Here is a 16,768-nt window from a genome sequence, read left to right on the forward strand (position 1 = left end):
ATTAGTCTTGATGATTTAAAATATGAGAGAAACCCAGCAGATTGGTGTAGGTATACTCTTGGGGCTTTGAGGGCCATGAAGCAGTGAGTTCTGTGCAACATTGATGTCTTTAGCAACATGGATGCTCAAAAAGGTCTGTCACAGTAAGGCTCTAAGGCATCAAAAGAAGTCAGGCTGTAGAATAGCTCTAGGTATAGATGTTAGAAAACTCAGATCTAGGCTCCCCACTTTTCAGATCAGTCAGATGTACCTCCTGCACATCAGGTGCATGCCAGAGAGCCTGTAGGCTCAGTATAAATTGCAAGGGTACAATTCAGTGCATCCCAGTTTGGGTGCTAAACTCCACTGAGTGAATAACCATCAGAAAGAGGCCATAAAAATGCAGCAACAGTTATAGGGGTCAGATGGCACTCTGAAGGGACATTCTGGCTGTCTCTGTGTATCACTCTACTGCATATTTATAAAGCTTGGTTTGAATCACACCGTTGGAATCTGAACATTTACTGTTGTAGCCAATAATCATGTGGTGAAATGACAGTGTCTTCCACACTATCTAACGAGCCAGACACGGTAATTTCTAGATATGACAGTAGTCTGCTGGTATCAGCTCAAACATTTGGATACTTTTTTTTTGTTTAGTGATAGTAGTTAGAAGAGGAAAAGATCCATTCCAGTGGGTTAAGGCAGCTGCACAACAAGATGGGTCACCTCTCGTCCCTGACTGAACGAAACAGGTACTGTATTGTTCAGATACTGTAGTGGTGGTTGACTGATCTTAACTAAAAGGTCGTGAACAAGCAAAGGGGAAAAAGAATATTTGAATATAAATGCATGCTTTTAATAGTTGTTGAGGGTTTCAGGGTTGTTGGTTTTTTTTCTTGCACTACAGACATCATTGCAGAGATAGCCTCCCAGCAAAGCCCTTGGGAGCCTGCACAATTTGATACTGTTCTAACTTCCCCCATGCAGAGTTACATGGTGACTGATTTTAACATTCAAAAGATAGCAGTCAGCATCCATTACGTACCCTTCAAGCTGCATTGGAGATATGTGACCTAATCCCAGACACATACATGAAAGTCAGAAAGAACAGAGAAAGCCCCAGGGGCTCCTCCAAAGCTAAAATTCCTGCATCACTGAGAAATTCAGGGCTGAATATTTAAGAGGAAAATTGAGCCTTAAACATGGAAACCTTTCTCTAGCATTACCATAAACTAATTTATTTGGTGAACATCCTGTAAAGAAAGGGGAACTGGAAACTTGAGAGCCCTTTGTAGCTACAAAGTCCATAACTCCAGACAGAAGATCAAACTGTCCATGCTGGGAGGGAAGCCACATTATATATGCAGGTATAACTGGCTCCTTGAAGCAGGAGTTTTCTTTGCATGAATATCAGGTTAAAACAGAAAGAGATGAAAAGATACTCCTAGTTTCTTGCTACTACCCCTACTGTGAGCTGCAGTCTGTGTGTTCTAAAACCTTGTAACAACACAGGGAACAGATCTCCTGTTTGCAGAACTGAAAGGGAGCTTCTCCTGAATGTCAGAGACAGAACTTCACCGTGCCATAGGTCTTGTGTGCTTCTGGGGACAAGGTGACGTGACTGCATCCATCTCAAGAACCTCAGAGGCTTGCCAAATCAAAACTTGTCCATGTTTCTCTGCCTTGAGCCCAAGCTAAAGTTTAGGCAAGTCCAAAGGCATTTTGTTATAGGTTTCCTGAACAATCTTATTTTCTCACGCACAGCACATGAGCACAGTCATCACGGTCTTTTCTTATGCACAATACATGAGCACAATCATTACCCAAAAACTCCTTCCTTTGCCTTCAAGACATCATTTTAGCGTTGCAAAGTGTCTAAACTGGAGCTGTGTGAGCTATTTCCAGAGATCTGAGCACAAGGTATTGAGGTGGCTAGCTAGAGAGAAAAACAGAGGCTCTTTTGTATCTCAGTGCTCCTGGAGAAGTACAGTGAAGGAGAAACGGTCCTCCAGCTCATCTCAGAGCCTAGCCAGGTAGGCCCTGCAAACTACTGTTATAATTTTCCTGGTGTGTTCCTGAAACACAAGATGCTGTATCCTTTGTACCTGATGAAAACCAGGGTGGCCGTTAGGAAGCACACAGACTGACACCTCTTCCTTATTTTCCTGTTTTCAGCAAGAACATCTCTCCAGCTGAGATGCAAAAATTGTCTCTAGGAAACACCAAGATGAGAATAATGTGTCTATTAATGCAGTTCTTTGCAGGGGGGACCAGGGGAACTGCTCTAAAAAGAAGGGAAGCCCTCTACGGTCATTCTGCTTTGTTGCACCCTATTCCTTGGGACAGGCCAAGAGAGAGGGCTTCAATACTCAGTTCTGTAAAACATCTCATCATACCAGGCCAGGCCACTCTTCCTAATCGCTTTCCCCCTCATTTTCTTCAGATTTTACTTTCTGCATCTAATTTAAAGAGCTGGAAGGATTTCATGTAGTGGAAGGGTTTCATTCCTCAAGCTTCTAAAATTAATAATTTCTTCTAGAGCAATCACTTAAAAATGACTATTGCAATTTGTTGCTAACAGAACTTGCAGAAATAGAGCAAAGAATTTAAGATTAGTTCAGTTTTCAAATTGGTTTGTTCATGAGAAGGCTGCTTAAATGACTTAATCTTCAAACAGTTAGTGACAAAACAAACGTGCTCTTATTTCATCTGCAACAAATCTTTCCCAGACTGTTACTCTGCCAACTGAGGAGCATGATACCCTTCAAAAATGTATAACAACTGCAGCTAATAAACCCAAGGTTTGGAACCACCTCAGTTTGTCTTTGTTGAAACAATATGATGATATCAGAAAGGTCCTTGCCACGTTCATGAGAAAATTGCAGTGCAGCCCAGGACTCTGGGATTTTCTTCTTGCTTCTAACAAAGTTCTTGTCACCATCTGAGCCCACACTTGAATTGTGCCACTTTCCTTAGGTGGGACAAGAAGGGACTGATGTATTCATAGCAAAGCTCTCATTAATTCAGTGTTTTTGATCTTTGATGCATCTTTCTATCACTACTCCAATTCTACCTGTTACTGGCAAAATCTTTTTCTCTATTAATCCACAAAATCTCTCATTACCATACTACTGCAGGTCTGTATTTGATTTATTCAAACCACTGTGAAAACAAACCACTTCTAGTAACACAATTTCCTTTTTCTGTTACTCAAGACCCTTATTAAGTCCAAACTGAGTTAGCCTCCCAAGGAGCACAGCTCATCACCGCATCACTATCAACATGTACACACTACAAGTATCTTATGCATGCAAATGGACAAGCACACTTAGAATCACAGAATACTTCATTCTCTGCAAGTACTACTTTAATAGACTATGAGGAATAGACCACAAAAATCCTGAGGTTTGAGTTTTGTCTGCACTTCCCTCCAGAACCTGTCCCTTGACTAATTAAACAAGGGCCAGATCCATCCAAGAATTCAAAGGCAGAATATAAGTTATGCATTAACTACTAATCCTTTGATTTGGTTTCCTGTTTAGAATTAGAGCTCCATCCTGCAGCTCAAGAAACTCATAAATAAAGAAATCTATCAGGCTTTGCTGACACATTGAGTAAACACCTGCAACTGAAGTGTCTTGTTCCATCAGAAGGAAATAAAAGTAATTGGTAACCAATTTGTTTCTGCTTTCTTTCATCTGCTTGTTCTTATCTACAGGCCTTTTCATAACTTCATAGCCTGACAGCCTCCTAAAACTGGATAAGAAATAAATAAAACATTTAAAAATAAGAGCAGATAAGCTACTAGAGAAAGGCACCACCTCTGGTTTAATATGATTCCCCAATGATTGTTTCTCAGTTTTACTGCAACTGTATTTAAGAATCTTTTGCATTAACCGAGAGGCTGCTCTAAGTCTTGCATCAGACTGGATCTGACAGCATAGCAGCAAAGTGAAACTAGTTACAATAAAATCTTATGAATAAGAAAGAGTTTAAACACTAACTATAACTGAATGAAATCCATCTCTGTTCCTTCAAGGGAAGGGAAGCTGAGGAGTAATAATTCTAAGAAACAGAAAGACTGGGGCCAAACTTCATCCCGTAGATAATAAATCTAATAGAGACACAGTGACACAAATGAACCTGGAGCAGAGCTTTGTAGAGAAGAGCTGTTTTCTCATTTAGCATGAACTACTATAAATTGCTTTAGTAGAATACAAACCATAGAGCAGTCTCTAAAATTGTGTTTTCAGAGGACTAAGAGAGCGTAGAGAATTGCACACCGAGTTCCCTCTGCACTGCACTACAGAAATGCATGTGCGTGAATTCTGATCAATGCTGAGGGCTGTACCATGGCCAGGGCAATAACCTCTCCAGAACACTTGCACAGTTATTACTGGGACTACTACAGTAAAGCTACGCTTTACACAGCCAGTTCTGGTTTAAAACAGCTAAATGTCTTTGTTCTGAAATGTCTCTTTTATTCTAAGAGTCATAAAAAGCTCTATGCTCTGTGCAGTGTGCTAATTTGTGTTATTACACCAGGGTATGACATGCATGGTAACTACCTCTTAGAAGTGGCAACCTCCTTGCTACAGCAGAACTGCAACACAGAGGTGATGGTGGAAACAGGCAGCAAAAGGGTACTGATGGCCCTTTAAAAATATTAAATCCAAAGTTTCCCTTTGAGTAAAGGTCTAGCACGTAGTACTCATTTTAATGGCATTTCCTTCTCCCTTTTTGTTCACCTCAGTAATGATATCTGCCTGCATGCATGCTCAGGAATGTCCTTGCCCCCACACAACTGACACTCGCAGCAGACAACGCACAGAAGTGCTCCTAAAAGGCTTCTTTCAGAAACACAGGCACTTGACATATTAAAACTAGATGTAAGCAGCCCGGGAGTTAATCAGAATTTAATGCATCTAAAAGCCAAGATGTGGAAGCTGCTCAGTAAGGATTTTACTACTGTATTTCCCAAACTTCTAATTAAATATATAGTTTCATGGGGGATTCAGAATCATATCAGTGTTTAAAAAAAAATTAATAATATCTAGTTGATGAATTTATATTCATGGGGAAGAACAGCTGAATTCATTTGGAAGATAACCCTCCTTCACCTCCTTTGTTCTGTTCTCCGAAGAAAGGTTCAAGTGTAAGGTAAATGAAATATTAAGATATCAAATTGATTTTCTATTATGCTGTCCAGAGTCTATTTTACTAAAAAAACCCACATTCCCTTGAGAATTACCCATTATGGAAAGGAAGGCTTTTGCCCTTGCAGGTTCCTCTGTGCTGTTTCTCAGCCTGGCTTCACAGAGGTACATCCCCACATCCGCAGAGGTTGGGTTGGTGATGGTGAGTCGTCTCCCAAAACTGCTAATGCCACTGGTTATTTTTACTCCATTCCTTTTCCAGGTCATGCTTAGCCTCTCAAGAGGTCTAAAAATAAAAACAGCAAAAACAACAACCACAACAAAGACCAAAACACCAAAAGAACCACAACAATAAAACATATGCATTACAGAATAATCTCATCTACAGTTATGTACAGAATATAAAACTTCTCTAAGTCATCTTCTGTCTCAGATTTTCACTAATAAGAAGTAAATGCATACATAACTTCTACACATCAAGACTACAGACTACTCAAGTGGCATTATGGGAGTACATCTAATTGATACAGCAATAGAACTGAAGTGCTAATAATTTGATTTCTCTAAGCAAAAAGAGTAAATACTGCTATGGGAATCAGCTGCATGGCAAGTGCTTGCATTACAACTCAATTACCAAAACAATATTAATCATAGCAAGAATATCTCTGCCCTCAGAGGGGAAAAGTGAATCAGTTGGTCGTCTTCTCATCCAACGATCTCAACTATTCACTCCTGCTGGAATCCAATGCTATTCAAGGCCAACTAGATGGAAAGGCAGAGAGAATGCTGTGAACTCTATATTACAGTGCATTATGAACAGTTGAGCAATAATCACTGTAAAATGAGAGCGTCTGTAATAAATTACTTCGTGGGAGATCTTCACTAATTTATTTACTGGGAAGCACAGACTTCAACAATATCACCTTTCATGCCAAGAGGCAATGCAGCTGAAATATTGTTAACCCTTCACATAACTTTTTCCTTAAGATACTGTCTGCTGATTGAACAACACTACACTTCTCTTCCTTACCCCGTGAGCAACACGTGGGGAAGTAACTCTGCCTGTATCCTTACTTGGCCAGAAAAATCAATATGTTTAATTCAGTAATGTTGGACAAACAAGATTCATAAGGTTACTCTGAAGAGCAAGCATTCTTCTTCACTCATTAAATTAATAAAAAAATAGAAGGAGAAGAAGAAAATAACTTCCTATGTCCTTCTCAGTGAAGGGCAGCGCATTAAAATCAGTTCCTTGCAACCCGCTGCGGCTTTCGCACTACCTTGCATTGGCCACACACTCCAGCATGACTTCACTGCTCCCAGCTACAACACTGGCATTCTGTGGAGGGATGACAATGACGGGAGCCACGGTGTCAGATGGGTCCATGGCACCTGCATGGGTAGAAAGAAACCTCGTGAGGACTCGTTACATCTGCGAACAGCGAGGACTGACACGCTCTGGGTACAGGAGCTTGTCAAGCAACACAGCTGCAAGCTTCACTCTTCAACCTCACCACAGATTTTAATCTCCTCATTAAGGGGGGGAATCTTCAGCAAGACCACTGGTGGTGGCTTTCATTATGCTGTACAAACACACTGTTTCAATACACCCAGCTTGGTATCATTCAAAACGCAGAACACAGGAGAAGTACTCCCAGGTGGAGTGCAGGGGCCGCTCTCAAAGAGAGAGCAAATAAATTAAGCATCCTAAAGGTTTTCTATTGTTGAGCACTTTTATTTTTATCAAACACTTGCTGACTTATATTTTTAAGACCTTTTCATGTTTTGTTTAATCTTACCACTTCCATACCATTTCAAAAGAGTCTGCCAATACTCATGTTAGTTCTTTAAAAAGATTTTACACACTGGGGAACAAATATAAAATTAACAAAGCAGCATATCACAGCAACTTCAATCCCTTTTTCTTATCAGGAAAGTAAATAACCCAAATCTGCTACTCTTTTGTGAGGCATCATAGTGTAAATAATTTAGCTTATGCAACAGTCAGCAGACACTTAAAAAAAAATGGTAAAAAGGCTGCTTGTAAATTTTCTCTGTATACATTTAGTAAGTGAATTAAAATACCCATGTATTCATAGGTACTTTGCTTCAAGCAACTCATTTGGGAAAGAAAAATTAGCTATTTTTTTAGCTTGAATAACAGAGTAATAACATTTTCTAAAGATACAGAATCCAATAAACAAATTATAGAGAAAAGTAATGAAAATAAAACTAAACTGATGGAACAGCAAACCAGTTCATCAAGTGTTTTCTGCACAGGAAGCTTACCCATGCCCATTAAGCAGAATGGGAAACTGGCAAATGGAAGGCACGAACCTTGACATTCTCTTTTAAGATAATTCCCTAAAGACTACTAAGTGGGTAGAAAATTCCTTGCTTTTCTCATGTCAGGCATGTCAAAAGCCATTTGACATTTGATTTCGCTTGGATAGATGAATGTTTTGGTAATGGAGCTTAGAATGTTCACAAGGTTAGCAGATTTCTGTATTAATGAATGACATAATTTTTACCTTTTGATGGTTTTTTTTTTTTTGCAATGGATAGCAAATCGTGTACTATGGGAAATGAAATCATGTAGTATAGTTTTAAGAGTACCACCCACACATCTGAACAAATTTGACAACCCAAGTACCTGAGGAAGGAGTAAGCACACAGTCACTTATTTCCATAAATATGCTCTGTTGACCTGACAGAGCATCTGCAAGCAGCTCACATGGGATCTCAAAAACCCATGACTTTAGTAGATTTTACCTCCACTCGACAATATTCCTAGAAATGTGATGCTCTCAGGTAGAAAAATCTATTTTCTACACAAGATTTCCATGGTGATCTGATAGGTATTCATGGCAGCAATTTTGCAGACAGCAATTGGAAAAAATACAGAAAACAAGTGGGGATCAGATTAGTAGCTTGTTGCTGATGAGAAGAAATAACCTCAGCGTGATTATTCTGCACAAGTTGAGGTTTACAACAGTAAATGCTAAAAAGATCAACAAACAAGTTACTATTTTGGCAATAAGTAATCATTCCTTATCGGTATCTGGAAAAGAGGAAAACCTCTTGTTTGATTTATCAGCATCCCCGAAGAATAACTCAGCCTGACTCAAACCAGCTGATGAAGAGGAGCTGCCATTGTTGTGAGTCCTAAGAGTTCACCAAATGCAAGCAGCTCTTTGTGCAGACAGAAGATAAACAGGGGAAAGAAAGTGTATGTGACTCTGCAGACAAGCAGGGAAACAAATGACCTCTTGGAATTTCTCACTGACCGTACCAAGAACCTAAACAAAGTACATGCTGCTTTTCATTTTGTAGCATCTCTGGAACAACTCTATTAATCAGAAAGGCGGAAACAGCAGAGCAAGGTGTTGATAAAGATTTTGAGCAGATGAAGTAATACTGATGTGATACAGAGAATGGTTAACACCATGGTGGTGTTAGGTCGATGGTTGGATTCCAGCTCAGAGGTCTTGTCCAACCAGACCGCTTCTATGATTTTAAGTAATATTACTTATTAAGTAATATATCTATATATTTAAGGGCCACAAAGCTGGGGAGGGGTTTAGAGCACAAGCCCTATGAAGAGAGGCTGAGGGAGCTGGGGTTGCTTAGCCTGGAGAAAAGGAGGCTCAGGGGAGACCTTCTTGCTGTCTACAACTACCTGAAGGGAGGTTGTAGCCAGGTAGGGGTTGGTCTCTTCTCCCAGGCAACCAGCACCAGAACAAGAGGACACAGTCTCAAGCGGTGCCAGGGGAGGTTTAGGCTGGATGTTAGAAAGAAGTTCTTCCCAGAAAGAGAGATTGGCCATTGGGATGTGCTGCCCGGGGAGGTGGTGGAGGTGTTTAAGAAAAGACTGGATGAGGCACTTGGTGCCATGGTTTAGTTGATTAGATGGTGTTGGATGATAGGTTGGACACAACGATCTTAAAGGTCTTTTCCAACCTGGTTCATTCTATTCTATTCTGCAAAGGTCAGCTGCAGATGTCACAAGCATATCTAGAAAAAAAAAACTCCAACCTTTCAAAGCATTACCTAAACAGCACACAGGCAGCATAAATATTCCTATTTCATATTCAGAGACATTTTTCTCTTTGCAGCACAAGGATACCACTTGCCACAATTCACCCTGGTCCCAACCCTGCCAAACGAAACTTAACAGGGGTATGCCCATGGCTCCTTTTGCAGGGGGTAATGTATAGCTTTGTTTTGTGCCTGTTCAAAACATCAAATAAGAAATTAAGTTTCACATTAGAATAAAAATCTCACTGGGGTTGTAGTGTGGGAGCTGTGTGTTCATCCCACCTTTTTGGAACTTCACCCTTCTCTAAGCAATCCACAGGTTGGAATATCAGAGTAGTCTCCTAGCCTAGATAAAGAGGAACACTGTGATTTTGTTTTGATGATATGACACAGCAAATCAGACTTCAGTCAGGCTGTGGAAGGTAGAGAGTTATTTCAAACAATCAGATAATGAAAAACTACCCAGACTTTCCAAGTTTCTTATCCTACCTGTCAATAAAGCCACTCCATCCTTCTCCTACCTCCTAATGCACTACACTGACATGATTTCACTTGACTGGTGCTACACTAAAATACAATGCAGAGTGTCATTGTTAGTAAACAGCCATTTCCTTTGAAAATCCTTTGCAGAAAACAATTGAATTTTGTCCTCTTTTTTCACTGTTCCTTTCCCCCCCCCCCCCCCCCCCAGTTAATTTCATCCTAGTTTTCCAGGTCTCTGCTGGTTCCTTCTGGCTTTTCATCACCTCTCCCACAAGAAGCTTCTCTGCATTCATCTCTGGCCATTAACCCCCCTCGCCATCCCCTGGTCAGATGATGTTTCACATTATTTAAGAACTGCTCAATTTCCCATGTATCCTTTATTTTAATGATTGAGCTTCAGTTTTGCTGAAGGAAATATTTATTACAGACACTGAAATAGGAGAGCAATACAAATGCATACAAGAGCACAGCTACAGAGAGGTGGGTTTACTAATAGGGGGGAACTCTTCACACCAATATTCTACCTTTTCTGCAGGGAATTAGCAGGAAGCTGCAGAGACAAGTCTGAACAGTGCTGAATAATGCTTCAGAGGTGTGCTTTTAACCTGATGCTACTCCTTAACTGAGAGCAGGACAGAAGGAATGCCACAAGCAAGAGTCCTGATTCAGGAACTTTTCCCCAAAAGGAGCACTCTGTCTTAATCAACACCAATATCTACCAGGGCCCAGTAACTGAAGTGTCTTCAGGAACAGCCCCAAGCAACTTTTGAGGCTTGGCTATCACAATACCAAAGGCTCTGACTCATGAGTGGAAGGTACCTATCTTGGAGCTGTTGCAATGGTTGCCATTCTCGGCTGGTCATAAAGAAGCTGAGGAACTGCTTTTGATTTACCACTCAAAATGCTAAGATAAATTGTCATCAATATTAACTATTCCATATTAGAGATTTTAAATAAAAGAGGAAAAAAGGAAACAAAATAGAGAAAAACTGAGATGAAAAAGGAGGAGGAAAAAAAAGAGAGAGAGAAAAAGAGAAAATGGAAAAGGAGATCTGGGGGGTTTCTGTTCCTCCAAACTAAACTCCTCCACATTCTGGTATTCAAGAATATGACAATACTGCACTAAGGAGAGTGTGCTCTTGTGCCAGGCAACCAGCACCAGAATAAGAGGACACAGTCTCAAGCTGCAGCAGGGGAGGTTTAGGCTGGATGGTAGGAAGAAATTCTTCATAGAGGGAGTGATTTGCCATTGGAATGTGCTGCCCAGGGAGGTGGTGGAGTCGCCATCACTGGAGGTGTTTAGGAAGAGACTGGATGGGGTGCTTGGTGCCGTGGTTTAGTTGATTAGATAGCGTTGGATGATGGGTTGGACACGATCTCAAAGGTCTCTTCCAACCTGGTTAATTCTATTCTGTTGACTGCTTGTCACTCCTACCCTCAGTGTTGGTTACTATTGCAATTACTTCTCAACACTCTTTTTTTTTTCTTCCCCCATGAAGGAATCCCACAGCAATAAGTACACAAAAATGGATTTACTTCTTCACATCATGAAATTTGTCTATAGGAGAGAAACACTTCACAGAAAAGATCACCAGTACACTGCCCTCCAGCTAATGGAATGCTTTAACAGACTTTGGAAACCATTTATAAGTTGTCCTGGGAGTAACAGATTAGAAAAGCTTCACCAGAAAGTTTCTACAGACTTTCAGACTTGACCAGGATGCAGAAATGCCTTTGCAATTATTATGCAGGATATGTGGGAAGCTTCACCTTACCAAATTATGAATATCTATATTAGAAAAAAGGGGGGAAAAAATGAAAATAAGTAGGCTGGGAGATAAGAATCCAATACAAACAGCAAAAATATTACATATAAATAGTTCAACATTATGGCATCAGCAATGTGCAATCTCTGCCTGTGTAACGTGCAATATGAGGAAAGAGGAGAAATGACAATCACACAGCAGCTCAGGATTGCTCGAGGGAAATAAAAGAACAGGGCTTACAAATACAAACTATCTAATGGAATATATTTCACCTTTTCAAGATGTAGTCTGCAGATGCTTTGGATTATCAGCCCATAATGGATTAATGCCCTTTCCCCTTCCCAGTAAAAGAGCAAGGAAGTCATTCTGCCCCTGTACTCAGTGCTGGTTAGCCCATATCTTGAGTACTGTGTTCAGTTCTGGGCCCCTCAGTTCAGGAAAAATGTTGACTTGTTGGAACATGTCCAGAGAAGGGAAAAAAAGCTGGGGAGGGCTCTGGAGCACAGCCCTATGAGGAGAGTCTGAGGAAGCTGGGGTTGCTTAGCCTGGAGAAGAGGAGGCTCAGGGGAGACCTTATTGCTCTCTACAACTACCTGAAGGGAGGTTGTAGCCAGGTGGGGGCTGGGCTCTTCTCCCAGGCAACCACCAACAGAACAAGAGGCACAGTCTCAAGCTGTGCCAGGCTTGAGGTGAGGAGAAAGCTCTTTACAGAAAGAGAGATTGCCCATTGGAATGTGCTGCCCAGGGAGGTGGTGGAGTCACCATCCCTGAAGGTGTTTAGGAAGAGACTGGATGGGATGCTTAGTGCCATGGTTTAGTTGATTAGATAGTGTTGGATGATGGGTTGGACTTGATGATCTCAAAGGTCCTTTCCAACCTGGTTTATATTCTATCCTATTCTATACAGGAATTGGATTCTGATCAATCACAGATTAATTTCCTTTCCCTTTGCAGTAAAAGATTCACAACAGCAATTGGAGCCTGATCATCAGACCAGCAAACTGACAACCACCTGCAGGCACAAGACAGAAGCATTATGCAAATAATGAGGAAAAAAATATAAATTATTTCTCAATCCTAAAACTCTGTCCTAAAACACAGCTTGTCTATTTGCTTGCTATTTATTGGAGTGCTTATTAACAGGTTATAGAGGAAAAGAGCATCAAGATAATAAAAGTTTCTGTTTCATTTCCCCCCCACTTTTGTTCTAGAAAGGACTATATTTATTTCCAAGAAAAGGGAAATTTGTGATCTCACTGGATGCTGTTGTGCACTGAGCAGGTCTCTGCTCACATTCTAACACAAAGCAAAACAACAAGAGACTTTCCTGTGAGGATTCTTGGTCACTTCTGTTTAGCTTGATGAATGATATTAAAACTCCAGATGGAGTTTCTCTGAGTGAAAAGTGTGCAACTGAGTATTTATAACATAATTAGTGGTCTAATGGCACAGAGTTGGGTGTGTGAAGGATAATGACTTTTCAGTATGTGAGGATATCTTCAGACTCCTCACCCATGTATGTATCAACATAATTTCTGATCTTGAACCTTTGAGAAACCAGGCTCTAAACTCAAAGAAGTAAATAAGCAGCAACATAAAAACTTAGCTTTGAGGATCAAAATTACAGGGGAAATGGCCTAGCTCTCTAATTCAGTGACAGCAAGTGAACTTGTAGATACAGTCCTCACCTTGATTCAGAAATCAGACATGATGACATATGAATAAAACACCAGATAATGTTTACAAAACACAATACAAGGAAAACAAGAGAATGATCCAGGTCACTTAGATTTATTGACTCAACGCAGTCTTGTCAGTGTGACTAAGCTTCATGCACATCACATCAAACACATAATTTGTGTTGGAGAGGAAAGGGAGAGGGGAAAAAGACAGAGAAGGAAAGACAGAGAAGGAAAGACAGAGAAGGAAAGACAGAGAAGGAAAGACAGAGAAGGAAAGACAGAGAAGGAAAGACAGAGAAGGAAAGACAGAGAAGGAAAGACAGACAGATAAGGAATTGTTTGAATGATTGTATCCAAAGGGTAGTGGTCAATAGCTCGATGTCCAGATGGGGATGAGTGGCAAGTGGTGTACCTCAAGTGTCTGTACTGGGACCAGTGCTGTTCAGTATCTTCATCAATGATATGGACAGCAAGATCAGGTGCACCTTCAGCAAATTTGCAGATGATACCATGCTTAGTAATATGGTTGATAAGTCTGAAGGATGGGATGCCATCCAGAGGAACATGGACAGGCTGAGGAGAATCTCATGAGGTTTAATATGGCAAAGTGCAGGGTCCTGCACCTAGGTCAGAGCAATCCTAGATACACAGGCTAGAGGGTGATGCATTTGGGAGTAGCCCTGGAGAAATGGACTTGAGGTTGCTGGTGGATGAGAAGCTGGACATAGAGCCAGCAGCATGCATTTGCAGCCCAGAAGGCCAGTGGCATCACAGGCTGAGTGGTGATTCTGCCACTTTGCTGTGGTAAGACCTCACCTGGAGTACCATGTCCAGATCTGGAGCTCTCAACACAGGAAGGACATGGACCTGATGGAGTAGGTCCAGAGGAGGGCCACAAAGATGATCAGGGGGTTGGAACACCTGTTGTGAGGACAGGCTGAGGGAGCTGGGGTTGTTCAGTCTGGAGAATAGAAGGCTCTGGGGAGACTTAATAGTGGCCTTCCACTACCTGAAGGATGCCTGCAGGAAGGCTGGAAAGGGACTGTTTCCAAAATGATAGGATGAGGGGCAGTGGTTTGAAATTGGAGAAGAGCAGATTTAGATTGGATGGTAGGAACAAGTTTTTTATCATGAAGGTGGTGGAAAGTTTCCTAGAGCTTTGTTACTCAACATGTTAAAAAAACAACAAACCACCTTCCTAATTTCCACCTTAAATATATTCATGGCCAGTGTACCCCATTTGTTCTTCTGCCAAAGCTGTCCTTTAGCTTTAATAGTTGTTTTCTCACTCTGTGATGTTTATGTCCTCAAGTATTTATAGGAAACAATCATACTCCTTCACAGTCTTAATTTTACTTAGCTAAACAAGCCAAACCTGTCTTGCCTGACAAGTTTGAAAGGATCTACTGAAATATACACAAACAAAAGAACAGGGGCAGGGGTTAAAAAGGAAAAAAAAAGGGGGGGGGGGGGGGGGGGGGAAAGGCTAGATCACACTAGAAATGTTTCCACATGTTTAAACAAATAACAGCAATTTTTTTCTAACAGCTTTCCCCCCTCCCCTCCCCCCCTCTGTAAGGCCTTTCACACAGCCTGCAAGAGCTGCTAGTTTTATCCCCAGGGAAAGATTAATGGAGAACTCAACTCTATCCACAAGATGACTTATACCCTTTTCTGTGTAGATACTACAGGAAAGAGAAGCTTTATCTATTTTATTAGATAAAATAGCCTACAACACAGGTTGAGAAGCTTCTAAAACTTTCTAGAGAGTTTTTAGGGTTTATTCCTGGGTCTAATGAGACACAGAGACCTGAACACAGTTGATTTTCAAAGAGAAAATGCATTTCTGTAAAGCACAGCTACACACTGTGGGCACAACACTGCACTGCCCATGGAGAGGAACCACCAGTGGGATGGCTCATTGTGAGACAGTCTCTCCAGCTTGTCCCTCATCAGTTCTGCTCCAGAGACTGGGACAAACGTGGGAAATGTGCCTCTTTTTTCCCTGATGTTGCCCTTTTCCTACAGGACATTAAGTGCAGGTGACCCAGAAACTGCTATTTTTGGGTGAGTCCTTCACAAAGACTTGTTCCTCCTCTTTTGACTCCCTGAGGTCTACAAAGCCACATCATAATTTTAGGACTACCTCAGAAATAAATTCCTAGTGTTGTCCTGTATCATAAGGAAATTAAGTCACTGCTCCCTGTGACAATTCAGCAGCTAAATTCAGAAGCAGAGCAGATTTCTGCTCCAACACTGAAAAATCCCTTCTCACAACTCCTTGTGCAAAAAGAGCAATTTGGAAGTTCAGTCTCTGTCACTGACCTGACCTTCCCCATGCACAGTGAGGGGTTCCTTTCTGCCTAGAAACTTATCATCCAGCACATCATTAGAGCTTTTATCATGAAAAAAAATATATAGCCTCAAGCTATTCTTGCTAAAGAACACTCAGGTGGCTTTTCAATTCACCAGATAGCTTTAATATCAGCTATATAAGTGGATAGAGTGTGTAATCTTATTCAACAGCAGTTAAAAGGGGGGGGAAAAAAAAATATCCATGGTCTACCAGTGGAATCTATTAGCCTCAGAGTCATCTTCAAAGTGATGTGAGATACAACAGGTAGAGCAGCCCACTGCAGGCATCTGGCAGAGCAAGCAGTGCCTCTGCAGCCAACATCCAGAACTTGAGGAATTTTAGCAGTGTCATCCAAAACATGCTTGTGTTTAAAAGGATTTTAAAATAACTCATCAGTGGAAATTATTTTTAAGAGGCTGTATATTTTTATGAGGTGCTTTAGTGCATCCTTTTAAATAGAAACAGGCATTTAGGGGGAGGAATCAGGTTTGAGGGATTTGGCAGCATCTGCGTGGATTTCTGCAGCAGACAGCAAGACTTTTCTCCTGAGGACAAAAATCAAACTTCTAACATCTTGAAGCCTTGGTGCTTCATGTATCTGGATATTTGCTGCTTGCTTTCTTAATAAAGGTAAATGAAGTTAGCAAACCACACATCAGGAGTTGCACATTAAATAAACTAGAACTGTCAGTTAATCATAATGTCCAGAAAAGAAAAATTCAGGGGGGAGAGAGGAGCTGAGAGAAGAAATGAAGAAGTAAAGTTGAGCTGGGGACATGGCTGCAATACAGGAATCAGAACTGCTGCTATTTCAGATGCTGCAACTCTCACCAGCAGATTCTGCTTTACTGCCAAGCAGCAGGAAAGAATGAGAAATGGGAGGCAACAAAATGCTGCCCTCTATTTTCAAATGTATCTTCGTATGTGGCTTCATTTTCATTCTATAAATGCATCCTTAACTGCTTGCTTTAGTACAAATCACGCAATTGACAATCTAGTTGCTGCTTGGCCTACTTGTGACAAGTTTAAACACTCTTCTACTTAGAACTGAAAGAGTGATAACAAGAAAAAAAATAAAATTAAAAAACTAGAGAGAAAGAAAAAAAGGTTGAAAAAACCCAAGAACATTCTCATCTATCCCTCCCTGGAGTTAAAGAAAAGCATCTGCAGTGACTTCAAGAGTTTATTTTATGAGAACAGTAATTGAAGCACTATTTTCACAGGGAAGATTCAAGATTAAATATGCTCTGTAGAGCATAAAACAAATCAGTGCAATTGATCATATGCGAGTTGCTAAGATCTGTT

The 16,768-nt window shown here is 40.9% G+C and overlaps 1 protein-coding gene across 1 annotated transcript in view; it reads right to left on the bottom strand.

The window, feature by feature from the left end:
- SDK1 (sidekick cell adhesion molecule 1) overlaps positions 1–16,768 on the bottom strand; it is a 443,236-nt gene that overhangs the window by 163,100 nt on the left and 263,368 nt on the right. The window contains exons 6-7 of the mRNA XM_054180334.1: positions 6,419–6,530; positions 5,234–5,424 (exon numbers count right to left, since the gene is read on the bottom strand). Coding sequence (XP_054036309.1) covers positions 5,234–5,424; positions 6,419–6,530 — 303 coding nt within the window. The remainder of the gene's footprint in view (positions 1–5,233; positions 5,425–6,418; positions 6,531–16,768) is intronic.

This window comes from Dryobates pubescens, chromosome 4 (assembly GCF_014839835.1).
Source record: "Dryobates pubescens isolate bDryPub1 chromosome 4, bDryPub1.pri, whole genome shotgun sequence".
Taxonomy (NCBI): domain Eukaryota; kingdom Metazoa; phylum Chordata; class Aves; order Piciformes; family Picidae; genus Dryobates; species Dryobates pubescens.